Source organism: Callospermophilus lateralis, chromosome 6, assembly GCF_048772815.1.
Source record: "Callospermophilus lateralis isolate mCalLat2 chromosome 6, mCalLat2.hap1, whole genome shotgun sequence".
Classification (NCBI taxonomy): Eukaryota; Metazoa; Chordata; class Mammalia; order Rodentia; family Sciuridae; genus Callospermophilus; species Callospermophilus lateralis.
In genome coordinates this window covers 147,448,678-147,474,683 of record NC_135310.1, presented here as the reverse complement: position 1 = coordinate 147,474,683, position 26,006 = coordinate 147,448,678, and the positions used below count along the sequence as shown (strand labels likewise).

General features: G+C 49.8%; 1 protein-coding gene across 3 annotated transcripts; it reads left to right on the top strand.

Annotated features, from left to right (window-relative positions):
• The first annotated feature begins 4,690 nt into the window (after positions 1 to 4,690).
• Tfap2a (transcription factor AP-2 alpha) lies at positions 4,691 to 25,722 on the top strand. Of its 3 annotated transcripts, none has more exons than XM_076857895.1 (7): positions 4,691 to 4,723; positions 13,811 to 14,245; positions 17,277 to 17,328; positions 19,423 to 19,654; positions 21,528 to 21,646; positions 23,540 to 23,681; positions 25,434 to 25,722. In XM_076857895.1, the coding sequence occupies exons 1-7, from the start codon at positions 4,691 to 4,693 to the stop codon at positions 25,720 to 25,722; spliced, it is 1,302 nt and encodes a 433-aa protein (XP_076714010.1). The 3 variants fall into 3 exon arrangements, with proteins under 3 accessions (XP_076714010.1, XP_076714009.1, XP_076714011.1); XM_076857894.1 differs by lacking the exon at positions 4,691 to 4,723 and adding an exon at positions 9,191 to 9,241; XM_076857896.1 differs by lacking the exon at positions 4,691 to 4,723 and adding an exon at positions 12,549 to 12,575.
• The last annotated feature ends 284 nt before the right edge of the window (positions 25,723 to 26,006 follow it).

Sequence of the window (26,006 nt, the reverse complement as noted above, 5' to 3'; positions counted from 1 at the left end):
GGCTTTGGTTTTCTGCAGGGTTTCTCACCTCCCTCTAGATGAGGCAGGACCAGGAAGAGGGGGGGCAACCCAAGGCTCCGAGGCTGGACAGGAATAGCTTATAATTTCCCAGGAATTCTGCCTCTCATCCATTTCCACATTTCATGAGCACTACTTGGACTACCTTACCCTCCACCACTCCAGGAACAAGCACAGGGGTGAGGAGGAGGACAGGTGGATTGGAGGGAGCAAAATCCTCTTCCACCGGTCAGGAATTACCTTCTCTTGAAGACACATCAAAAGGCACCTCCCATTCTCAAAGAAGTCAGTTGGGTTTTTTTCCCCCTCCCACTTTCAGCTGATGTTTTTGGAAGGGTCTTTAGAACATCTTCGAAGACCAGGAAAGCGAACATCCACCCAAGGGGGCTGCAGGTGGGCCAATTCCAAAAAACCAAGGGTCCCAAGCCCAGAGTGGGCACTCTGCTCACACCCGTTTCAAGAGTCCAGGGGACACTCCTTTGTCTCTTCCAGCCTGTTGGGACACGACTGGACCTGGCGATTTACTCTCAAGGAGCGTTGGGGGGAGTCCCCCATTCCTGTGTTCCCTCTCCCCTCGACTCCACACTCTGCGCAGTTCAGTTAGGGGTTCCCTCCGGGCAGATTACTTTATGACAGGGTGTGATAAGTGGTGATTCTGTTCCTCTTTTGATGGCAGGATTGCTTTGTAAACAGAAGCGCAAACTCGTTCCGATAGTGGTTCCGCACCAGCGCGCGGCGGCTGGCCTGGCACAGCGGGCGGCGGAGACAGCTGCTGCACCTGTCGCCCAGGGCCGAGAGCGCCGGGAGGCCGCGCGTGGACCGGGCGCACCGAGCGGTGACACGCTTCTGCAGCCCGCGGGACTTCTTGGCCTCTGGGCCCGCTCCTTTGCTGCGCATCTCGGACCTTCTGTACCCATTGGTTCTCAGGTGAAACTGAGCAGCCCGGTGCGCCATGGTGGATCGTCCCCGAAAGCGTATCCTGGTAGCTGGTCCTCCCTTCGCCCCCTTCTCCCTTGGTACCTTCACTAAGAGGTTTAGTCACTTTCTCCAGCGGTTACTGGTAATCCTGGTCCTTTGCCATCATCCCACTGGAGAGTCCAGAGGACTTTGGGGCCCTCATCGCTCCAGGGAAGGCCTCAGATCCAGAGTGGCAAAACGCTCAATTTTCCTCCCCTTTTCATTTGAGGAATCTTGCATTCTTCCTTCCTTCCTGGCTCCGGCCCTAGGGTCAGTTTAGTACCCTGAGGGGCATAAGAAAGAAGGAAAGTTGAGTTGAACTGGTCCAAGGGCAGGAAAGACAGCCACTGCAGGGGGAAAGGCCCCGAAAGAACCATCACAACATGCCCAGTAATTCCTGGCTCCCCAAAAGGGAAAGCATCCCGAGGCCATCACACAAGTGACTTGGGTCCAGATTTCCAAGTGCCTTTTAGTAGCTTCTGGCAGGAGCTATTGAGTACACCCACCCTTGAATGAATGGGTGAGAAAGAGTCTGGAGCTTCCAGGGTGGGATAAAAATGAGGTTGAAGCAGAGATTAAATTTAAGGAAGAAGAGATTTATCCTGCTTTGTTTTTGGGGGCCCCCTCGAGGTCACTGGGAGGAGGGTTAAGCCAGAGAAAGGGTTTCTACAGGCTGCTCTCAGGGCACAGGCCTCAGAGAGGGGGAGCTCTGTTACTTGAAATTAGGAGTGCTGAGCAATCTGTCACCAAGTTGTCCCATCTCTTCCCACAACTCAGACCTACCACACCAAAGGGGCACGCAGAAATACATTTGTGATCAGATGGAGACTTCCAGGCCCTGTCGCAGAACCTGCTGGTTGGTAGCAGCACAGGGGGGGGGGGGTGGAGGGAGAACTTCCACTACTCTCCTCCTAATCCAGCAAAAAAATAAAATAATTTAAAAAGGCACAAGTTTCTCGTTCAATGGAGGTCCAATGCCACACTTCTAGAGGCTGCTTGGATGCTAAGAAGGGTTGCCAAAAGGCAGTGAGTGGCCTTAGGCCTGCCCAGATACTGGGCAGGGGTCTAGGGGTAGAATGAAGTGGGGAGGTCCCAGCTTCCTGCCTTTCATATCTTGCCCTGGGAAGGGGCTGTAGGAAGGAGTTACAGGTGGGAAAAGTTCTGAGGATCAAAGCCGGTGTTCTGGGAGCAAGGGTAGGTTGCAAAGCTGGCAGACCCAGGGCTTGAGAAAGGAATCCCAGAATGTGCAAACTGACTAATATCCCAAGGGAGATGTGTATGAGGAAGGGATACCATCTTCACTTGATCCCATCTTGGGCGATACAAATCTTCATGGAAGGAGTATCACTTGGGTGTAGACCATCCTAGACAAGGCTCAGCAGCCTCTGGAGCTCACATTATCCAACAGGCATTGTCCTAAACAATTTGCTCGCCTTCTCCTGTTGAATTCCCCCCAATTACACACTTAACGAATAAGGACACCGAGGTTCAGACAATTCAGTAACGTGCCTAAGATCACACAGCTCGTAAACGTAAATGACAACTGAAAGCAGACCCTAAGTGGCTTGCCTCTAAAGCTCAATTCGGCTCAACCCCTCCTCCCTCCACCTCTCCCACCCGCCGCAGGAACCTAGGGCTTCCCTCCTCAAGGCCTAGGCGCCCAACCCATCACGCAACTCTGCCCACTGGCTTAACCCCGCCCACAGCTTAGCTTCCCCCTTTCCCGCACGTGTCAACGTCTTTCAAAAAAGTATCCAGGGTGGAGACGGCACTCCTGGCGCCCCACCCAGGCCTGGGCACACGCCCGTTCCCCTTTCCTGGTCTGGGCCTGGCCCACCCAGCCGAATATCAGCTTTGTTCCTTTCACTATCGCGAGAGGCGGGGCCGTCTCGATCAAGGCTCACTAGAGCGCAGCGCCCCCCGCGGGAATTGTAGAGAGCTACAGGCATCCCTTCCCCTTGAGTCTTAAGAGTCAAAAAATAGGTTTCACCACTCTTTTTTTTTTTTAGGAGTGGTGAAACAATCATGGAAGCTGCAGAGTAAACGCTTATGAGTTAAAACACCATTTAATCATTATTTTAAATTCTTGCCAAACAACAAACAAAAACACCTACAGACCCCAAACTTCTTGACCAAGGTTCTAAGACAGATCCAAGAAAGTTTCCGATCAACTAGGGAATCAATCCGCACTGAATTGGAAATACTGCAGATTGAGGACGAGTAAAACGGTGAAGTGACGGGGGCCTCCATGGACACCCCCCTCCCCGGGAAATCCAGGAGGGTACCAGACCCTCTGGGCAGGTCCTCCGAGTTTGAAAGGTTGGAAAGGGGAGGTATGAGAGCCGAGGACCTGTCTTCTGCGCTCTGCGGTGAGGAACTGACCTTTTACACATATTTGCCTGACATGTCTGAGAAGACGATTTGAAACCGGTTCTTTGTTTGTCTCCAAGTCCCCGAGATGGTAGCCTGGGAGAGTAACTGGGCCCTAGGCCCAAGCCGAGGACAGCCCGATCTCACGCTGCGGGAATGGGGCTGGCACAGCTGCTCGGGGAGCTGTGGCCCCGGGCGAATCTTCTCACCCTGGCGTCCCTCCTGGCCAGGTGTGGTTCCTGACCCGACCCGACAGAGGTGTGCTCCTTGGGAGCCCCAAATCCTGTGGCTTCTTTTAATGCTCCCCTCTAATTAGAAGCAGCCGTGAAATCACTTGAGTGATTTTTATCTGTCATGGGAAAGTAAACCCCAACCAAAAACCTCAGTTGTGCATCCCAGAGCCACCAACGTTCTCATTTTCCTCTTTCAAAGTTTTTGGTGGAAAAGATAAAGAGTTGGGCAGCCTCAGAAGCTTGAGAGAAGGGCGGGGGAATAGTGAAAATGGGAAGGGGGTGGGCCTTATATGGAAGTGTTAAATGTATGAGTGTGTGTGTGTGTGTGTGTGTGTGTGTGTGTGTGTTTGCAGGGGCTTTTCTCTGAGGCGGGCAGAGACTAAATCTGGAAGACAAGGATGAAACAGTCACGAACGCGTTCACCTATTAAACAACACTTGATCTAGAATCCAACGCCTCAGCGGCCCTGAGGGTGACCGGCTCCGATCCGTTAAGGCAGGCAGTGCCCCGAACCTCCTTGGCTGGCGAAGAGGCGGGGAGAGGGACTGGGTCCCCCCGCGAGCGTCCAGGTGCACCACCGAGTCTCTCGGGTCTGGCTCCTTCTCCGGTTCTCGCCCATTCCCCCCCCCCCCCGCCATCTCTCACCCAGGGTGGAGAATCCCTTAACCCCCCAAAAAGTTATCCGGGCAGGGGAGCCATGGGATGAGCACGCAGATGCCCCCTCTACTCGGGAGCGAAAACACGTTCTCACACTCGCGTTGCGCCCAGCAAACCTCAGCAGTCAGTCCGCTTCGGTTCCCTGGCGAGGGACTGACCGGGAAAGCGGGTTGGGGCTGTTGGGAAAAGCTGGAGCTGATGGCAAGATTGCTGCGGCTATAAATCCATCACTTCCCAGGTCAGCTCCGCGAGGTGCTGGGACTGGGGCTGGCGGAGTAAATTCCTGGGCCAGCGCGCATGCGTCGGCAGGTAGCAACCCAGCTCTTTATGACCAGGTGAGATGTTGGTGAGCAGGTAAAAAGGAGGATTTGCCTAAGCGATTCCAGGGAGCGGGCCCGGCCGAGCCCTCCAGCCCATGCCCGGCGGGGACCCATCGCCAGGAGCGCCGCGCCACGATGTCCATACTTGCCAAAATGGGGGACTGGCAGGTACGAGGGTTTGCCTTGGCTGGGGCTGAGGTGGGCGGGGGTGGAGCGGGGGATGGGGGCCGGGAGAGGGGGAGGCGGAGAGGAAGCGCCGTGGCCCAGGGCAGGGGAGTCGTAGGTGAGGCACGCCTGGCAGCGCCCAGGAGTGCTCCCGGGAGAGAGAGAGGACAGGAAAGACGAGCGCAGGCGGCGGCCGCGGCGCTGGGGGCAAAGCGCGCCGCCCTCGGGGCCCGGCGCCGGGAAAAGTCCGCCGCACGCTCCACAGGTGGCCCCCGGGGTCACTTGTGGTTTGGGTTACAGCCTTTTCTCCCACCTTCCCACCCCCATCCCCAATAGAAACTCGGGTGGATGACTAATTCAGACGGGGAGGGGGAGGACTGGGCTGGGGTTGCGGTGCGCAGTGGGGGAAGGTTCCCGGCTCGCAGTGCCTTCGGCCTCGCCCCAGACCCCCGGGCTGCGGGATTCTGGTGCACCTGTTTCTCTTGGTGTCCCCAGATTTGGAGGACCTATTGGGTGAGCAGAATGGAAAGGGTTCCGCCCGGCTGGGTCGCAGCGGGGAGCATTCTCCCCTTAAGAAATACTTAAAAGAGTTTGTCCAAAGTTTAGCTACTCACTCAGTCTGCTTCCCGAAGTGGGTTCCTGCCGCCCGGGCTAGGGCTGGTGGATAAATGACGGGTGATGAGACAGCGGGTCGCGAATTTTCGGAGAACTGCGCCAGCCAGACTTGACCCTGCTAGGCCGCAGGCGCCACAAGGCTGGCTGGGATCCACATCCTGCACTTCCAGAGCCCCAGACCCCGGGCCCGGCCACCGCACTCGGCCAGCGCTCTCCTTTTAACTTCCAGGCATTTTCCCTACGTGGAGCAAGGGCGGCCCTGGTCGGGTTGGCGAGGTAGCGCCTCTCCCCAGTCGCGGATTTCATAATCGGAACCGCGGGGCCCTATTTTCGCCCCGGCCAAGGGAGGCCTGGTTAGGGTGAGATTCGGTGTGCCACAAGCCTGCGGGGCAATTTGAACCAAAAGCCTCGACCTTCCTAAAGGAAGAAATCAAGGCCCTGCTCCTCCTGGGGCAAGTTTTGTTTTTGTTTTTTTATTTAGGACATTAAAAGTAAGTTTCAGAGAAGTCTCCATCTTCACTACATTCCCTGGAGTTGGAGAAAGGAAGGCGTCTTGTATTTTATCTTTTACTTGGTATACTTTTGTAGGTTATTTTTATATCCCTTCCCAAGTAAAACCTCACTCAATGCAATTCTTCCCCCAAATCAGACGAAATTTGTGGTTTAAGGATGCAAATCCCACACCAAACACAAATCCTGGGAATCCACACCCATTTTTCCCCAACCCTGTGAGCTCAAAAGGCCCTTCCTAATGCTCTTCTCTGGGGCTGAAGACTGGGGGAGTTCTTTATTAAAAGTCTTTTGGGTTTTCTCTTTAAATTTGGGCAAATCTGGCTGCACAATTCTCAGACAGTGAGAGGACACCTGCAGCCCAGGGTTGGCCTGGGACTGGGTCTCTAGTGAATCTAATATTTGAAACTGTGAGATTGCTGCTGAAAGGGGGAAAAAGAAGGAGCTCAGGGCCTGCTCCTGGACACTTACAGTTTGGCAAGTGTCCATGGGCCTGAATCTTTTTTGTTTTGGGGGGCCCACAGGGGCCAATGCACCAGCCGCAGCCTTTTGGCACCCTAGGTAGTGATAACCAGAAAAACTAAGGTCATTCCGGTCTCCTGTCTCTTTGTTTCTCTTGGCTTCTTAGAGATACTAGCTTTTCTGTTGCCCTCTCTGATTCCCCAGATCAGGCCTGAATCCCTGAGCCATAAACCCAGGTCTGGTGCTGCTGTCCCAGGACCCTGGGTCTCAGCACTGCTGGAACATTGACATGCAATGAAGTGACTGGTGGTAATGAAGCTCTCACAAATGCAGCTAGGCTGGCTCCAGGGGCTACCGGGCCACTCTCCCAGGCCTTTCATTGGCACCCACACTGCAGGGAGGCGGCCCAGAGCTGGCAGGCCTCAATCTGCACGTCAATAGCACCCTCCGCGGGAATACAACAACAGTTTAGCAGGCTGGCCAGTTTGGAGCCAGAGATCTGCGGGGGCACTGGGCAGTGATGACAGGGGAGGAGGGTGGAGGTGGAGTTGGAGAGGATAAAAGGCCTTAAATGCCTTTTTCAACCCGCAAACAGAAGCAAAAGAAAGCGAAACTTTGAGTTCCCATAGCGTAATGTGGAGAGTATATGGGGCATAAAAATATTGCTCTCAGGACTAGGATTTGACCTATTGGTCACAGTGCACTATGGCTGTGGCTATCGAGGGGTCAGTACTCTGGCTCCTGAAGGTTCAGCTCCTGATGTCAACTACTGTGCTGGAGGACAGGCCACAGAGTCTAGCCCTAGAAGTTGACCACTTTCCAGTCAGAGTGGAGTCCAAGCCTCCAGCTCATTTGACTAAGAAACTGCTTCCAATTCTTGGGTTGAAGGCCGGTTCAAGGCAGGGTCCAGAGCTTCTGGAGGTCATCCCCCCAGCACTGAATTCTCTTGCCTTCTCTAGCATTCTTCTTAGTTTCTTTTTTTTTTTTTTTCTTTTTACTTTTTCTTTTCTTTCTTTTATTTATTTTTATTTATTTATTTATTTTGGGTAGCAGGGGAGTGGGGGTCTTTGGCTTTGCTTAAGTCTTCTGGTGGGAGAATTGCCCCTCTGTGGGTACCTCCCTCCTCCTGCCTTCCTTCCACCTGTTAGAAAGTACTTAGATTTCCAACAGCTTCCACCCACATTCAGGATGCACTGTGGAACCCGGGAGGCCTGGATATTTTTGAAAAACAGGCTAAGATGAGTCTGAGGTCTTTGAGGGGAGACCAACTGTTGTTGAAGGATTTGCAGTATTTAAACTGGAGAAAGACAAACTTTTTTTGGAGGATAAGTAAGAAAGCTCAGCCAGAGGAAATACTCTGTATTTGGAATTACCACACTAGGTCTTTCTCTTTTCCTTTCTCACTTTAAAAAATAGTTGAATAAAACAGAAGTGTGTTGGTGGGAAACCCTGATGGAGCGAGCAAGCCCCTGTATGGAGCTGGAGACACTGACCTGGCCAACTTGGACAGGGGGTGGTCTTCCGGCTTCCAGGTTCCTTGTCAGCCGTATGGGCACTGTGCTGCCAGTGAGCCCCATATTAGTATCATCAAATCTTCCTTCTTTAATTAAAAAGGGGAAACTTGGGAAAACTGGAGCCGATTAGCACAGAAAAGAGTTGGTTCCCAATGATTTATTTTGATGCACAAGTGACAAGATACCTAGATTTGCAGGCGGACTTGGGTCTGTATTTCAGCTCAATTCCAGAAGCGGTTGAGTGTCTCCATAGAAATTCTGTATTCTTGTACACTTCGAACCCAAGAAACCTTAGCCCGAACACCAAGATGAATTTTCAGTTGGCCTCAGCTTCATACAATCGGAGGAATGTCACTTAACCCCCGGAGCTGTCGAGTAACCTCTTCAGGGTACAACTTTTATTTTACACGCGGCAATTAAGAGATCGCAAATCCCAGCCCAGCGACTGTAGCCGTTTGGCATCATCTCCAACCTGGGGGAAAGCATAAAGCCAATAAAACTCCCAAGGTGCTGCGGCCCGAGGGGGTAACTGCCATGAGTCCAGGCGATCTCTCCCTGGGCAAAAATCCTGGAGTGACTTCGCTGGTCTTGATTTGGTGGTTATTTTAATTGCGAAAGGGATAATGATTTCTAATAAAATTGGATGGTGCTGAAAGGGCAGCGGGGATTGTGGTGTTGGCCTGGGTGGGGGTGGGGGTGGGGGGTCTTCTTCAAGCCGGTCTTCAGGCCGGGTCACTCTGACCCTGGGTAGTGCGGAGCTTTGTGAAAGGTGTTTTTTGCTGGGAGAAAGCAAGCAGAGAGAGAGGGAGAGAGAGAGAGAGAAGGAAATGGGATGGTATTGGTCTGGGGAAGGGGCCTTTGGGGCAGGGGAGCGAGGTGGCAAGATTTTCTCGCTAGCATGCAGGCGTGCACTCTAAGAGCAAGTTCGCAGCTTGCAAAGGCCTTTATACTTGGGTCGGAGCGGCCGGCGGCAGATTGTGGTACTGGCGAGCAATTGGACTATTGTTGATATGCTAATGAGGCGATTAGGCTGTTGGTAAAGAGCTGGAAAAGGGAAAAGTTTCTACCATTAGAGGGAGATCTCCGAGCGCACACGGGAGCTCTTTCCCTTCTCTCCTCCTCCTCCTCCTCCTTTCCTCCTCCTCCTCCTCGCCCTTCTCCTTCTGGCCCTCCTCCTCCTCCTCCGCGCCCTCCTCCTCCTTACCCTCCTCCTCCTCCTCCTCCTCCTCCTCCTCCTCCTCCTCCTCGCCCTCCTCCTCCTCCTCCTGTGCTCACCGCCGGCAGCCGGCAGCCGGCACTTTGCGCTTACCCAGAGAGTAGCTCCACTTGGGTGCGAGGCGGAGAGGGGCAAATCCATTCACAGCGATCCATGAAAATGCTTTGGAAACTGACGGATAATATCAAGTACGAGGACTGCGAGGTAAGCGCGGTGCTGGCCCACTCATCCCGGCGGCCATCGGCTCGGGGCTCGATCCTGCCTCTCCTCTTCCTTTCCTTGCAGCCAGCTGCGACATGCGGGTGGGACAAACTTTCACCAGTGCAGCGCCGGCCCCTCTGATTCTCCCCTAAGACCGCGGAGAAGCTGGGGAAGGAGAGCGTAGACGCTCCTTTCTTTCATTTCTTTATTCAAAGCTGCCCCACTTTTCCCCTTCTCTGACCACTTTGAGCTGTGCCTGAGTGGGACGAGCATGGTTTTTTTTTAAACAATCCCTGGCAACTGGGCACGTGCTGTGCGTTCCGCGTGTAGTTTCAGCGAGATTCCGGGGACCCAAATCACCAGGAAGAGAAAGGAAAAAGAAAACCCTTTCTCTCTTCAAATTCCTCTCTGATATTTAATATTAATTCTTTATTTGTGCATCCAGTTTCTTCTTTCTTTCTTTTCCTTTCTTTCTGAGGTTCTCTTTTTGGACTTGGAGAAGGGACCTCACACTTCGTTCTGAGATGAGTTGCACCTCCCTGTTAGTGGTTTCAGCTTGGGAGCTGTTGGGCTCACTTCTGATTCTCCTGTGTTTCAAAAAGTTCTGAGCAGCTTCTCCCGTTGAGCTATTGGGTGAATACACCCCGTGGTGGTGGCGGTGGTGGCAATGCAGCTGCTTTGAGCGCTGTGGCCTCTGGGTCCGAGAGCAACCGCCCCAGCAGCCGCTGGCGTTCAGCTGAGCGACCGTGGGAATCCTGGGGCGTCTGTGGGCCGCCCCTGGTGCCAGGAGCCCGCCGGGCCCACAGAGCGCGCCCTTTGGAAAGCATCTTAAAACCTAAGGCTCCAGAGCTTCTTGGGGGCAGCCAGGAAGGCCGGAGAGCGAATGATCCATCTGAGGGAGGCTCTGGGAATCAATCTCACCCTCCCTTTACAAACCCCATTAAATGAACGGATGAGTCCAGGGGAGAGAGTGGGCGAACGAGGCTCGAGATCATCCGAATAAACACCTGGCAGCCACAACTTTTGCTATTTCTTTCTCTTTTTTCGTTTGCCTTTTGGCATTTGGAGCTGGGAATGTCAGGCAGAGATGTCTGTGTACCCGCATAGAGGCGGGAGTCTTGCCTTCACTTGAAATCAGAAACTGAGTATATGCGAACGATGTGTTACCCACTCCCTCCTCCCTTTTCTTTCAGAATGCTATTTTACATCTTTCAGGCTTCCCCTTTTTGCCCCCCCCCCCCAATCTGGGTGGATGGGGCATGGGGTGACATCCCACGGGTACCAGCGCTTCTCTTGGGACTTCTGTCGCTTATGGGGAGGGACGCGGGGACCCCACGTCAGACAAGTTGCTTTGTTTTCGGGTGGGGTGGGGGCGTTTGGCGGACGGGTCGGGATGAAACGGAACCCCATCTTCTGCTAGGACAGTCATTTTGTACTGATCTCAGTTCTGGCCCGAGGCTGGGGCATTTTACTTTCGTGGAGGCCGGAAACCCTGTTCTAGGTGCGGGCTCCCTGGCAGCTCCGCGCGCCGAAGGGACCAGGACCAGGAAGGCGGGAGATGAACTTGCACCCCCAGAGGGACTACGTGGGGGTGCGTGTGAATGAGGCCAAAAAGGATGAGAAAGGAGAGGGAGAGAAAAACAGCTAAACTCAAGGCTGTTTCAACAACTTTGGTGACTGTGGGCTAGCGCTGGAGCGGGGATTTCGGGTTTCCGAGCCGGCTAGGGGCTGTCTGATTATGCCGGGGCTCTGCAGGGACACGCAGGAGGCAAGGTGCCGCTTGTTCTGACAACCCGGCGGGCAGACAGGCAGCGCGGGGAGAGCTAGCCGTGTCATCTGGGGAGGGGGGGGGTCGGGCGGGAGTGGCCCAGCCAGTCGGACGGGTTTGTGCCGGGAGCCCGGAGCCCGTGCCAGCGGCGCCCGGGCTGGGCCGCCTCGTGTCTGTGCGCGCCCCGGGCCGAGTCCCGGCTCCCCCTCCCCGAGCCGAGGCCCGGGGAGAGTAGAGCGAAGAGCGACAGCGGCCGCGAGCGCACAGTCGGGTCCCGGTGTCCGAAGGGAAGCTCGAGAGGAGGCCGAGGAGAGGGCCCATGAAGCGGACGGGCGGGTCTCAGTCCGGGCTTTGGGCCGTGGAGGAGCCGCGCGGCAGCGGGCAGTCGAGTCCGGAGTCCCAGACTCCGCTGCGGAGCAGAGGAGCCCGTGGCCGGAGAGGGCCGGGCTGCGCCTCCGGAGCGGAGAGCCCGATGAACGCCCGGACGCGGTCCCCGGCAGCTCCTGCCCGCTACCCGCGACCCCCGCTACAACCCGAGGTCTGCCCCAGCCTTTTAGGTCTGATTGTCCTCGCTGGCTTCCTCTCCCCCTCCCCCTCCCCCTCCCCCACGGCCTCCCCCTCCGCGAGCTCCGGCTCAGCCCCCTCCTCCTCCTCCCTCCCTCTTTCCCTCCCTTCCTCCTCTCGGGCTCTCCCTCCTTTCCTCCCTCCCCTCTGCCCACTCCGCGCTCCTCTCGGTCGCCCACACTTTCTTTCTCACACACGCACGCAGACACATTCTCCCTCTCTGCGCTCCGCACCTCGGGCTCCCTCTCTCCCTCTTTCTCTTTCACTTTTGCATGCCCTGCAACCTTTTAAAATGTTGCCCCTTCCCTGTGATTCGCCAGACGCCGCGCCGCGGCCCCCCGCGCGCTCGCCCGCTCCCTCTCTCTCCCGCTTTTTGTCTCTCGCGCTCTCTCTCCCCACCTCCGATTTGCTACACTGAGGCTCCCGTCAATGGACTGCATTGAGAGCCGGCTCCGGCGCGAGTTGCCTCCCCGCTTCACGCTCGATTTCCAGGCATTCTTCCCGTATTAAGTATTCGTGTAATATTAATAGTCATGAATCTCTGCTATTAGGAGGCTGCAGGAACGCTGCCCAGCGCGGTTGTTAGAAGCTCAAGTGAAGCCGCCGCTAAGAAAAGAGGGGAGACACGGATTAAGGGACACACACACACACTCACACTCATACACACTTTTTCCTTTTTTGGGGTTCTTCATTTTTTTTTAAAAGAACTTTGTATCGTAACTGATCACGGCAGGATAGAGACCGTGGGTTCGACCAGCTGAAGGAGCCGCGCGAATCGGTGGTTCAAGTTCTCATGGATCCGAGCGGGGCTCCGGCGCTCGGGGGAGCGTCCGCGCCGTGACTGGAGTCTTTGGGTGGCGCGGGGCTCTCGGCGCCTTTTGTGTGGGGCGCGCTCGGGCGGCTGGGCAGCCGGGTGCTCCGGGCTTGCTTTTTTTTTTTTTTTTTCCACCCTGACTCGTTACCCCAGACTCTTCGCAGATGTTAGTTCACAGTTTTTCAGCTATGGTGAGTCCCACCCCCACCCCCATCCCCGTCTCCTTAGGAATTCTATTCTAGAAACCTGGTGCCGCGAAGCTGCCCGAGACCTCGGGTTTCCTGCCCAGGTTTCTTTCATGATACCTTCTTCCATTTGCATTTCCCTCTCTCCTTTCTCTCGCCCCTTTCCATCCCTAAATCGAATGCATTGCTACCAACCCCCGCCCCCGCTCGACCTCTCCGCGCACTCGGACCTACCCCGCAGCTGCTTCCCAAGGCGTGTTTCTCGCCCTGTTCATCTTTATTTCCTTGCGTCTTCATTTGTTCCTGAGATGTTCTCAACATTTGGTGCTTAATCTGTCTGCAGGAAAATCGCAGCCCGGTGTGCCCCCTACCTCCAGGGTCTGCAGCTGAACCTCCGAGGGTTCGCATTCCCTAGAACCAACTCTGCCTGTTTTGCAAGCGAATTGCAATAGAGGAACGTAAAGTCAGGCGTTTCTTTTGCCCTTTGGGGCTGGGGTGCAAGGGGCGGGGGCCTCCGCCCCGGGGTGCACCTCTCACTTTTAAACCAAATAAGGCTGAATCTTCCTATTTTAAACCTTGACTTGACGCCCCCCTCTCTCCATTTCTACCATAAATCGACCTTGTCGAGAAAAAGCTCCTAACTGAGAAAGCGGAAAAGACAGATCCCTGATCCTGCACTTAAAAGCTTCTTTAAGCTGGTAATTTAAACGTGTGCTTTCGTTACAGCCCCTGTGCGAAACATGTTTCTATTTAAATAGTCATGAAATGGTAATAGTCTTTGAAGGTTTATGATTTTTTTTCCCCTCCAAATAAATGGAAGAGAGTAAACAATAACTCAGTGGCAGGCAGGTTCAAATCCGGGGAACAAGAAAAGGCCGCTTCTGCTGTTTAATATTTAGTAGGAATTTTAATTTTGCTTAAGGGAGGTTTCACGTTGCAATTGAAGGGGCTGTATTACAAGAGACCCTTTTCTATCTTTCCCCCCTTTTGAAAGAAACGCCTGAGGACAGTCTCTTGTGCCCTGTAGGTACATGGTCTAATTCCTTTGCGGTATTTTTTCCCCCCCGAAGGGCCTGTTTCACTTCTCGGGTATTTTCCGAAATGAACAGAGTAGAGCTGATATTTTTCCCGGTGGCTTGCCGAGGGGAACGGGAGATTTCCTACCTAGACTTGTGCATTTAGTGGAGACCATTGTAACTCGACGCCTGATTTCTTCTTCTTTCCTACTCTCTTTCTTCTAGGACCGTCACGACGGCACCAGCAACGGGACGGCGCGGTTGCCCCAGCTGGGCACTGTAGGTCAATCTCCCTACACGAGCGCCCCGCCGCTGTCCCACACCCCCAATGCCGACTTCCAGCCCCCTTACTTCCCCCCGCCCTACCAGCCTATCTACCCCCAGTCGCAAGATCCTTACTCCCACGTCAACGACCCCTACAGCCTGAACCCCCTGCACGCCCAGCCGCAGCCGCAGCACCCGGGCTGGCCCGGCCAGAGGCAGAGCCAGGAGTCTGGGCTCCTGCACACGCACCGGGGGCTGCCCCACCAGCTGTCGGGCCTGGATCCTCGCAGGGACTACCGGCGGCACGAGGACCTCCTGCACGGCCCGCACGGGCTTGGCTCGGGACTCGGAGACCTCCCGATCCACTCCTTACCTCACGCCATCGAGGACGTCCCGGTAAGAGGCCGCGCGGGAGGGGACGCTTCCCTTCGCACCTACCCTCAAGAGAAGATTCCGGGAACACAGGGCCACCGGCCCGGGTTTTCCTCGATGACATTTCCTTTATAAAATATTTTTTTGGGAGGAGGGGGTGCTTTGAGAAGCGACGTAAACAGCGAATTTAAAAAATTAAAAAGCAATTGCGACTGTCCCCAGAACAATGGTTCCTGGAGCTGCCTCAAACAATGCCTCCATTACCATGTCCACCAACACAGAAATAAATCAGACAACGTCACCATTGACACTATCTTCCCCTCTCGGCCACAGTAAACTGTTTCAATGGTGAGAAGATCTAATTTCCACCGCTGAGTGTGGCATGGGGATTTCTCACTGTCCTGGGAAAGCTGTTAAATTTAACCAAAAGAACCTATCAAAGGCCCTCACAATGTAAAAGAAAAATGTGGAAGACATACTATGAAGATCATTTTAGCCGGATTTTATAAGCACTAGCGAAACCCAAAAGTTACGTGTTCCCTATTCTGATTAAAGAAAAGTAAGTAGCAAATCCAAATAGAGAGACATTAAAATGCAGCTTCTCTTCCTAGGGGTGCTAAGTGGTGACCTCATAAATCATTAGGTAGGTTCCCAATGCCTATCAGAACCTGCTACACCCCATATTAAATTAAATGTTTTGAGACTATTGGGTAATACGTTATTTAAGTTCTAATTCAGTTATCAATAAATGTAGTTTAAAATGATTCCTAAATAAGCATGGCATTATCACATTTACTATTTACCATGTAAACCAGCCTATTGATAATTTGAAAATACTTTTTGAAATTAAATTTAAACCAGCATCTCTGCTTCAACTCCATATATTTATGGTTTCCTCACATCCTTCCCGAAATGGAATTAGAGCAGGTCAATAATTTTATTAAAGCTGTAAAGGGTTCTGTTAAAGCTGCTTTTCTTTGGAGAGGAAATGTATCTGGATGTGATTTTTGCTAAAATGCTATTTCAAATTACTGCATCAAATACAGCAGCAGTATGTCCGTTGACAGTTTAATGATTACTGCATTAGATTGTAAGGAAAATGGTCACGTGAACTTACCTGCTTGCTTGGAAGATTTAAAACATTATTTAAGTTGTATAGGAAAATAGAAAATTTATTACAACTCTCATTTGGCCCAGTCAATCACAAATTTGTTGGTTATGTTTAGCAGCCTTGCATGGAAAACAAGAAAGTGGGCACTTGATTCAGTGTAATGGTTAATGAGAATTGTGTGTGTTCAGATTTACATGTTTTTAGAAGCAAATATTTAATGCGCATTTTGGGGGAAGTAAAATAAAAGGGACAATGACTTATGAAAGCAATTTTTAAAAGTATTGGAAGTTGTAATCCTTTTAGTTCTTTTTCTCAGTTTATGAATCCTTTTCCTTGCCTGTTCTTTGGCATTATTGAAAGCACAAAATAATGTTATAAGCTTTTGGAGCTACTGTGAATTAGGATTGCTCTACTTTGCAAAAATTTCAGGTGGTTGGTAGAATTTCTTAATACCTGTATGATCACTCTTTGTGATGAAATTGGTCAGTGGGAGAAATTAACCAAAAGATCATATAAAACCAAGGAAACCCAATTGCTGCTCTTCCCTTTCCCTCCCCCACCTTTTAAGAAAAAAAATTCTTTCAAAGGAATTTGGGTCAGGAAAAGGGTTGTTTTCAATTTTCCCACTGCTGCAACAGTTAACCTTTAATAGGAATGACTGCTAAATATTTAAGAAAATCCAATCGATGGTGAAAATTATTTAATCATTAATATCTCAGTGGGGTTTTAAACTTAACAGTCTTCCCTGTATGGACAAGGTCTAGAAATAACACAAATAAAAGTATTATGCCACACTACATTTACTTTATGGGTTTAGGGTGCATGCATAAAGGGATCATATTTCCCCATATAGTTAAAACACAAGAACTGCAGCAGTAGTCATTTCTGAACATTTCTCAATTTAATTATACTTAAATCCAGAAGCACTTTAGGCAAGTTACAAATGAGAGCATTGAGTATAATAAAACCTGTAATAAAGCAACTTAGTACCATCCACCCGGAATCATTGCGATCAGGCACAATTAACAGGAGCATAAATCCAAGACAGAATGGAAAATGTTCGAATCAGTATTATTGTTGGACAAAGACTAGAGAAGGAAGTAATAGTTTTTTAAATGGTAATGCCTGTGTTTGGTAACGATTGCGAAATCTTCTATCTCAGCAGCCCTGGTGCTAATTTGTAAACACAGCCAGACATTATATTGCCTGTCAGTTTCTGCATTAGAAAACATGATTTCATTTTACTTTCTAATCACGTTTTGACTGGAGCACACACACATATACCCATCCATCTGTAGAAGAAAAAAAAGAAAGAAAGAAGAGGAAAAACCCCTGCACTGACAAGTCTGCTGCTGGACATCAGGAAAGCAACTCCAAAGATTTTTTCATTTTTTGATAATTTTCATATTGCTGTCACATTCAGTTTAGACAGTAGCCTTAATTTTTTTTTTTATTTCTAGTTTTCCATAAGTGAAGGTGTACTGTGTTTGCTCTTTATTACATTACCTAAACGGTTTCCAACACTCTCCTGTTCTATTGTGTTTCTCTCGCTTTTGCTACCTGAACACGGGAATCACTGAAGTCCAAGCCGCTGAGGCGCCAAACTAAAGCTAGGTGCATTTCTAAAGGTTGAACTGTGAGAAAGATTAGACACTCCAAAACTTGATTTAATTTCTAAAGAAAGTTTTCCTCCCAACCCCACCCCCCTCCAACATGGATTATTTGCTGGGGGAGGAGAAATTGGCTGGGGGCATGCAGTGAAACCTCTTGAGTTGCAAAGCCCCAAATTCCAATAAGCCAAGATGAGATGTTTATATATAAATGTCATTATATGGGAGGGGGAATTTCTATTCTACACCTTCCCCTCCCCCCATCTTGCAGGGAATATTCATTTCCTTTTGTTTTGATTATACACTTACATCCATGTGTATCCTTTTGTTGCAGCATGTAGAAGACCCGGGTATTAACATCCCAGATCAAACTGTAATTAAGAAAGGTAAGCCATTTCCTTCTGCATTCCAAGCATGTCCTTACAGGCAGAGTGCTATTTAAGAGAACTTGCAGAACTGTATTTATTTTTTTCAAATAGGATTTCCTAAAGGCTCAGAATTAGCAAATAGCCATAGAAGAGCTGTGTTTAAATAATCGGCTTTCAGTATCTTGGTAATGGCAACAGGCTAGCTTTTTTCTGATTCATGATTTGACCATTTAATTTAGTTTAATGATATTTGGACAAACACATGAAATGTGCAATAGTTGAACTGATTTGGAAGCAGCATTTCAATTTTGAAACCATTTAATAGTTTAGTTAATTCATTCTGTGGAGTTAAGGCCATGAGTGTTAAGAAGTAAGTGTACCATGCTAAAATAGTACAATTTCATGTAAATATAAGGACAGATGATAAATGCACTGCTTAGCAGGGGGGCGGATCTCATGTTCTTCAATTTAGTTTCTTGTTTGCTGTTTAAGGGTTTTAAAACTTTTTGTGAATTAGGCTAACAAAAAATTTAGCTTTTGCTTAAAATTATCATTTTGAAGATGTCAGGACTGTTAGTGTATTTGCTCAGAGCAAAGATTGTTAGTGTCAAGTGATTTGGATGAATTTGTAATTTGAATTGTGTTTAGTGAGTAGAAATAAAGTTTCCACCATTAAATGCTATTCACTTTTGGTAGCAGTTTTTTTTTTTTTTTTTTTGGTTATGGTGGCAATGTTACATTTCAGGATTCTAGGCACCACCAGAGGACGATGCTATATAAAACTGTTCTCATTTCTAACCCCAATCAGTATATTGTTAGCTAGTTTAAAGTTTCATTTTTGCATCTGTGAAGTCTTTGTCACGTCAAATTAGATGTGCAAGGGATAAATCTTAAGAGATGCTCTTTCCAAGTCGACATGATAATTGGCTCTTTTATTAGTAATCTCTCAAGAGTTCGTTTAACTCCTATTGTCTCTATTAGCCTCCCCAGAGCTATTAATGTCACAAGTGATCTATCCAAAACCTAGAGCCCCCCACCTCCCCATAGGGCTAAAATATACCCATTAAGGAACGCATGAGGAGCACTGTGATGACAACACGTGCATACTATTATATGTCTCCATGTGGAAATTTAAAATACAAATGCACTAAACTTAAAATGGTTGTGAATGCATCTAAACTATATTGATGTTGAAACGTAACCATTAAGTATACTTTCTGTTGGTCTTTTATTTTTTTCTAAAAAAGGTAGGTGCAACAATGAAGAGCTTATGGTTTTAACTAGGCAGCACACTCTACATCCTACCCTCCTCCCAATGAAGGCGCTTAAGGCTTAAGCCAAGAGGGCCATTAAGTATTTGCTCAACAAAAGGACCCATTGCTACTATTTTACAGTGGGCCTGTTTTTCACCCCCACCCCACCCCCAGTTCAAAACCGGGCTTGAAATGGATCTCCAAAACCTTTTTTCGAAATGGAGTATAAGAAAGGAACCATTTATCAGAAGGACGGGAGGAGAATGCACCTCTTCTAGCTTGGTGCCTTATCTGAAATGCTCATTTACTGGCTGCTTTAGCCATCTAAACTGTCGCCTGGTTTTAATAATAGGTATCTTGAAACATTTTCTTCCCGACACTAAATCCCTTGCTGTGCAAAAACTCTAAAGTACACATAACTCAGCCAGGGTTGGCAAATGTAACTTCGCCCCCTACCCCCCATTCCCGCTCTTGGGCACCTTGTCTGGGCCCACTCTGCTCGGATGCTCAGAGCCCAAGGGGTCGCAATTTCACCACCCATCTCTAGTCAGCACCCTTTAGGGGAAGGGAAAAGGGTCAGGCCAGACACAGAGGCCTGGTTGGCGCCTAGAAACCGAGGCTAGAAATCGAGGAGGGATTAGGACCTAGAAATCGAGGAGGGATTAGGACAGGGACTAGGAAGGGAGTTTGAGAAAACGGGAAAAAGAGCTTCCGAATTTCAGAGCTGGACGGGAAGAAAGCGGGGTGAGCGGCACAAGTCTGGGAACCCGCCCCTGCCCGGGGCAAGAACCCGGATCGGGCAAGATTTTAGCGGGGGACCCTCGACGCCCACACGCGGCCTCCCCATCTGTCTCCGCAGGCCCCGTGTCCCTGTCCAAGTCCAACAGCAACGCCGTCTCCGCCATCCCTATTAACAAGGACAACCTCTTCGGTGGCGTGGTGAACCCCAACGAAGTTTTCTGTTCAGTTCCGGGTCGACTCTCACTCCTCAGCTCCACCTCGAAGTACAAGGTCACTGTGGCGGAAGTGCAGCGGCGCCTCTCACCGCCCGAATGTCTAAACGCATCGCTGCTGGGCGGAGTGCTCCGGAGGTGAGGCCCCGCGCGGCCCCGCCCGTCCCACCCCGCGGCCCGGGAAGCCATGCGCCTGCGCCAGGGTGACGGCGGTGGCGCAAACGTGCTTTGCACCGGGGCCCTCCCTTCGCGGGAAAAGAAAGGGGCGGGGAGAAGAACGTAAAGCCAAGGGGGTGGGAGCTGAGGGGGCGGAGCGAAGCAGCGAGCGCCTGCGCTCTCCGCCACCATCCCGCGCTCTCGGGGCTTCTGGCGCGCGCCCCGGACACCGCCGCGCGCTCTCGGGGGTCCTGCGTGCTCCGGTGCGCGCACGCGCAGCTCGCTCCGCTATGGGCTCAGTCCCGGCCGCCGCAGCCGCGGGGCGCCGTGCAGCCACCTATTCCCTTTTCGCGCACACCTTGCAAGCCCAGGGAAACTTCCTCTCAGGCTCTTCGCTTTGCCCTACCACTGTGGAGAGACTTGGACGGTACCTAGGCTGTCCCTTGACAAGGGTTTCAACCGAATGACTTTTAGCTGTAGGAAGGGAAGGGTTTCGAGGGCGCACGCCACGCCCCCTGGTCGCTGTTACCTCCCATCAGACAGGGATCCCGGGTGCCAGAGGCGTCTGATGGTTCTGACTTACTGCGATGTGTGCCAGGCAGCGAGCAGGCCCGTTTCGCATGCATGATGTGTAGTCGCTACCAAAGAATGCATGTGTCCTACGTGGCCTGAGAGTCTCGTCTCGCCCCTGGGAATAGATTCACTTCGCAGATAAGCTTTTGTAAAGAGTCGGCGAGATAAAGCACCTTCCCTGGAGCAGGTTTCTTCTTGCTGCTCGCTTCCTCTTAGATTTGTGAGTTGTGGGGTCCTATGTTGAACTTTCCTGCTTAGTATGTTTATTACTCTCCTCTCCCTTCTCCTCCTTAAATAAGACCAAAAGTTCATTGTTTTGACCTTATTCATTTATTTATCTATCTGTGGACTCAACAGTTCTACCCTGGTGGGTATATCCCACCCAGATCCTCTCTAAGGGTGTTTGGGGAGGTTCTAATAGCAGCGAATCTCATCTCTTCCTCTTTCCCAGTCACTTTGCTTTCCCTTTGTAATCTTTCACTGACACAATCTTTTCTCTGCCCTCTGCTTTTTCCTCCCCTTCCCCCATCTTCAATATTGGAGACTGTTTACCTAGGGGAGTATAATCTAATCCACACAATTAAAGAGCACTTGAGTAGGGAATAAAATCTGAAATTAATTAATTTGCTGTTTTATTTAAACAATTTATCTTAACCACTTTCTGATTATGGGAGTCTATTTAGACATCTATTTAGAACCGCCTCCATTGTCTCTGAAATCGGGGAAATATTTTAAGGCTGATATCAGCCTTTGACATTTCCAGTAAGGCTGGTGACATGGCATGTAAACAGTTGGTGAAATGAATTTCCCATTGGGGCTAAAGCCAGAGCATGAAACGTGAGAGTGATGAAAACTTTGGTTACTCTGAACAACCTAACTGCAGATCTTGCAAAGACAATTTAAAGACCCCATTGGGATCTGTGTGATTGTAACAACAGGGAAAATATACAGTAATCAGTTGCACTCAAGAGTGCCTCCAACTTTAGAGATCAGAGCTGTGTTTGTTTGTGGTTCTCTAGAAAGTTGGGAAATCAGAACCTTCCAACCTGCCACAAGAGTTGCAATAACAGCCAAAAGCAGGAGTTGCTTTACAGTTTAACCAGCATTTATCTCCTATAATCTTTCTGTACCACTCTTCCTAGGTTCCCTTCCTTTAAATGTCTCTGGGCCATACTTCTGAATTTTTGAGAGCAATTTTAGGAAGCTTTCAAAATGACTTTAATATGATGCAGAACAACCCAATGTTTTCTAAATCCCTATCTCACATATATTTATGAAACAGGGCGAAGTCTAAAAATGGAGGAAGATCTTTAAGAGAAAAACTGGACAAGATAGGATTAAATCTGCCAGCAGGGAGACGTAAAGCTGCCAACGTTACCCTGCTGACATCACTAGTGGAGGGTAAGCGAATCCAGTTGCTAACTAGAAGGGTCTGCCTCTCGGAAATGGATAATATTTAGTGGCCAGATGTTTGGGTATATTTTGTGTCAATTGGGCAGTTTCATCTTTCTAAAGAATGTAGCCGGAAGTGAATGAAATTCTTGCATGCCAAAAAACTATTTGCATATATTCCTATCCTTCTTCCTTTTCCCCCTCTACCACAAAATTTCACCTTCCCAACCCATTTCTGACCTAAACAATGCACAAATTTAAGAACTGCACATTCTCCAAGTTCCTGTCTCCTTTAAAGAACTCAGCAGTAAATCACTTAAGTTATTCTGACATCTGCGTTTGAGAAATGCGTGACCATTACTTCCTGAATTAATTTGGGAATCTTTGACCTGCAGCCTGATTTAAGACCATCCTGAAAGCTCAGGGTTATATGCCCTTGTAGGTTTTTGTTTTCCAAACATATGCTCCCTTATCTCTTGTTTAATTGTGCTTCTCTCCTGGAGGGGAAGAAAGCAATTTTAGACTTTGGATTGTTTGGATATAGAAAGAAAAAAAGAAATACAAGATTGCAAGAAAGTTTCTCATGGCAAGAAAGATTTTAACACACACACACACACACATACACACACACACACCTTCCAGACTCCTCAAAACAAGCCAATGCTGTCCTAACTCCCAGCTCTAGATAAACTGTCACTAGGGTCCCTTCTCATTCCTGTCCCCTCTAGATTCCCACTTTTTTTTTTTTTTTTTTGGTAATACTAAATTGGCTTAAGTTTGGGTGTTGGAATGAATGTAAAGCTCTCTTTTGTCTTCCTGTCTTGTGATAAATGCTCATAGGAAAAAAGAAAGCTGCTTAAATTATCAGGTAGATTTTTTTTTTACAAGTAGCATTCACATTTAAAGGAGGCATTTTATCTTATTTACATCTTGTATTTGAGAAGACAGTTTGCAATTGAATCCAAGCTATAGCTTTGTAAATTACTTTTTAAATGTTTAAAACTATGTATTTGAGGAGGACTGCTATGACTTCCATCTGTTAGTGGTGCCAAAATGATAATAATATAACTGTTTAAAAAACCCACAATTGTTCAGAGCCAGAAACTCAACTACAGTAGTATTCTATGAAAATAATAGCAGTACATGGAGAAGCCACGATTCATACTCCCAAAGAATTACATGCCATGGAAATGGGGGTGGTGGCTCAGGGTGCAGCCTGAGAGCTGGTCTGGGTCTGGGGGTTGAGTGCTGTAGCAGGGAGGCTGTTTCTGGAGAACTGTTATTGTTTGTGATCCGCTCCATTTTATGGAAACAAGCTCTGCGGAGAGGGCTTTGATGCTCTAATTGGCGCATGCGTTCTTCCGGAGCTGGAGCTAATGGCAGGAAGCCCTGCAGTAAAAACCAACTGGTTCAGGAAATTAAAACCAAAGATTCGAAAATCAACAACACAGACAGACTCAGTGGAGTGACCCTCAAATCCTCCTGGTTAATCGGTTTGGATGAACAGATAATTATATGTGATCAAGTTAAAATGTAAACCCCCAGTTGTTCCCTTGCAGAAAAGCTCAAGGAGTAATTATGAATATCGTTTATGAAAGTGTTGATAGGTGTGAGGTTGGAATATAAGAACCATTTTAAAAGAGAAGTTGGGGAAGTGTTCATCAAGACAGACTGGAACTGGAGATGGTGGAGGGATTCACTTTTTCAAATCATCTTGGCTTTTTAGGACAGATGTTATGTTTGTTGATCAGTGCACCTACCAGATTCTATAGAGAAGGAAGAAAATGACTGAAGTGAGAAAACAAATAGTTTGTGTTTCCTTCAATTTGGGGGTTAAGAAAGTTTTGATCCCAATTTTTTTCATTCCCTTGCCCTCACCTCCTTCTTTTTACCCCTTGCCAGGAGAAGCCGTCCACCTAGCCAGGGACTTTGGGTACGTGTGCGAAACCGAATTTCCTGCCAAAGCAGTAGCTGAATTTCTCAACCGACAACATTCCGATCCCAATGAGCAAGTGACAAGAAAAAACATGCTCCTGGCTACAAAGTAAGGCATTTACCTCTGCAGGGTCTCTGTGTCTCATTGTTGAGAGAAAGAAAAATTGCTTTTGCACTCCATTTTCTCCTCTTTCCCTTTTACATTCAGGGCTTTGTTGTTGTAAATACTGAAGTTACAATACAGCCTTAAAAACCCTCATCTATATGCAAAAGAGAAACACAGGTGGGATTGTTAGTGTGGGGCCATATTTTCCCTCTCTTCTCTCTTCTTATTTTAAAAAAATTTAAATGAATGAGTATGGGGGTGAGATACAGGAGAAATTTGAAGCTGAATGTGGATTTGTGACTGTTTGAGAAGGCTCAGAATCAAATCCTCAAAGGGGCTGTGGACTTGCCTATATCAGTTTTTCTCTCCCATCAATATGTTCTTCAAGGGCAAAGATTAAGCGGTGGCCTGCAAAATAGAGAAGTCAAAGCTGACTTGCTTTCACACTAATCCTGAATTCCATTTCTTATCTCTCTTTCTCTTCCCTCCTCAGAAGTCAGTCTCTCTATCTCTCTCTCTCTCTCTCTCTCTCACACACACACACACACACACACACACACACACACACACACAAGTTTTAGCCTACAGGCAAGATGTCAAATAGGTTTCAAAATGGCCTAAGTTATATTCCCATTGGTGCCTGGGCTGAAAAGACTTCTCCAGGTGGTGTGTGAAAAGAAAATGACTGTTTTGATATGTTTTCTGGAAATTAAAAGGCTTGTTTGGAAGCCCTTAATTATCAAAAGTGGATGTCAGAGGAGGGCATGGAACCAGAGGGGAGAAGCTGAGCCTTGGGTGGGACAGGATTTCTGGCCTGGGGACATCAGCTGGCCTCAGTGAAGCCAGCCAGCCAATGCTGCTTGTTCTTCCTCCTTCCCACCCCTACTCCCCCCCAGGCCAGGTTGCCCTACCTCAGAAAGGCCCCTGCTAGTCCCTGCTTTCAGGTTCAGGAGCAGAACTTCTTTGTCCTGGTCTCCTCTGTCTACATTTGTGACTTTTCAAGACCATTTCTGAAATTTCAACTTTTCCTCTTCCCATGGCTTCCTAAGCACACCCACATTTACAATTTCCCTAAAGAATTTTAATTTAAGGCATATATGGGAATAGGGGGAATGGGAAACTGTTTCTTTTTCCTCCAAACTACCTTGAATCATCACCTAGTAACAGTTTTTTGTGTGTGTGTGTGTGTGCCAACTTATTTTTGAAAGCAAAATAATCCTGAGCAAAGTTTTGCTTCTCTGTCCAAATTCAACCTGCTTTGATTTGAAGGCAAATAGTGGAAACTTTATTCCACTGAATGCTGCTGAGTTCTCTCTAGAGAAACAAGGAAGAGGGTCTGTAAAATTTTTGGAAAAGGAAGGCTGATGCCTGTATCCTATGGGTAGGAAGCCCAGAAGTATTTCTGATTTCTGGTCGAACTTCTCTTATTCTGTGTGTGACGTGGCTTCCCACGTTTAGGATGTTTGGTATGGGAAAGGTGGGGATAGAAGTTTGTTGGATCTGAGAGTTGGTAGTGGGTAACAGAGGGGGATGCAGACGTTTTCACAGCCCTGGGGCCGTGCATTTAAGGAAGGAGAGGTGGTTTAGTGGGCACTGGGAGTGACTGGTATCCCAGCCTGTGGCCACGAGAACTCTGGGCCCTGCCAGGTGCTGTGGATGGGGGCGGGGCCACTGCAGGGAGAAAGGTCTGCTGTGTGCTGCTGGTGCTGCCCGAGGGGAGCCTCATCCTCTCTCCCTGCTCTGCTTGTGCTGCAGACAGATCTGCAAAGAGTTCACCGACCTGCTGGCTCAGGACCGATCTCCCCTGGGGAACTCGCGGCCCAACCCCATCCTGGAGCCCGGCATCCAGAGCTGCTTGACTCACTTCAACCTCATCTCCCATGGCTTCGGCAGCCCGGCGGTGTGCGCCGCGGTCACCGCGCTGCAGAACTATCTCACCGAGGCCCTCAAGGCCATGGACAAAATGTACCTCAGCAACAACCCCAACAGCCACACGGACAACAGCGCCAAAAGCAGTGACAAAGAGGAGAAGCACAGAAAGTGAGGCTCTCCTCCCGCCCCGGCCCCGCCCGCCGCCTGCCTCACCAGCCCGCGCACGCCCACCCACTCGGCCCCTCCCCCACCGGCAGGTGACAGCTCCGGACCGGCGACCCTCACTGCTGCTGCTACTGCTGCTGCTGCCGCTGCCGCTGCCGCCGCCCTCCGGTGCCCCGGGTCCTCGGGACTGCTCGCTCGACTGCCAGTGGGCAGCCGCTGTCGACTGGGCCCGGTGCCTCGACTTCCCCCTCGGACCACGCCCCCGCCCTCAAGTGGAGCCTAAGAGAACAG

Bases quoted from the DNA above. Each gene is read 5' to 3' on its own strand.
- Tfap2a (XM_076857894.1), top strand. From the start codon at position 9,191: ATGAAAATGCTTTGGAAACTGACGGATAATATCAAGTACGAGGACTGC. The intron at 9,242-13,810 runs GTAAGCGCGGTG...TCTTTCTTCTAG, and splicing joins TCAAGTACGAGGACTGCGAG to GACCGTCACGACGGCACCAG. The intron at 14,246-17,276 runs GTAAGAGGCCGC...CTTTTGTTGCAG, and splicing joins ACGCCATCGAGGACGTCCCG to CATGTAGAAGACCCGGGTAT.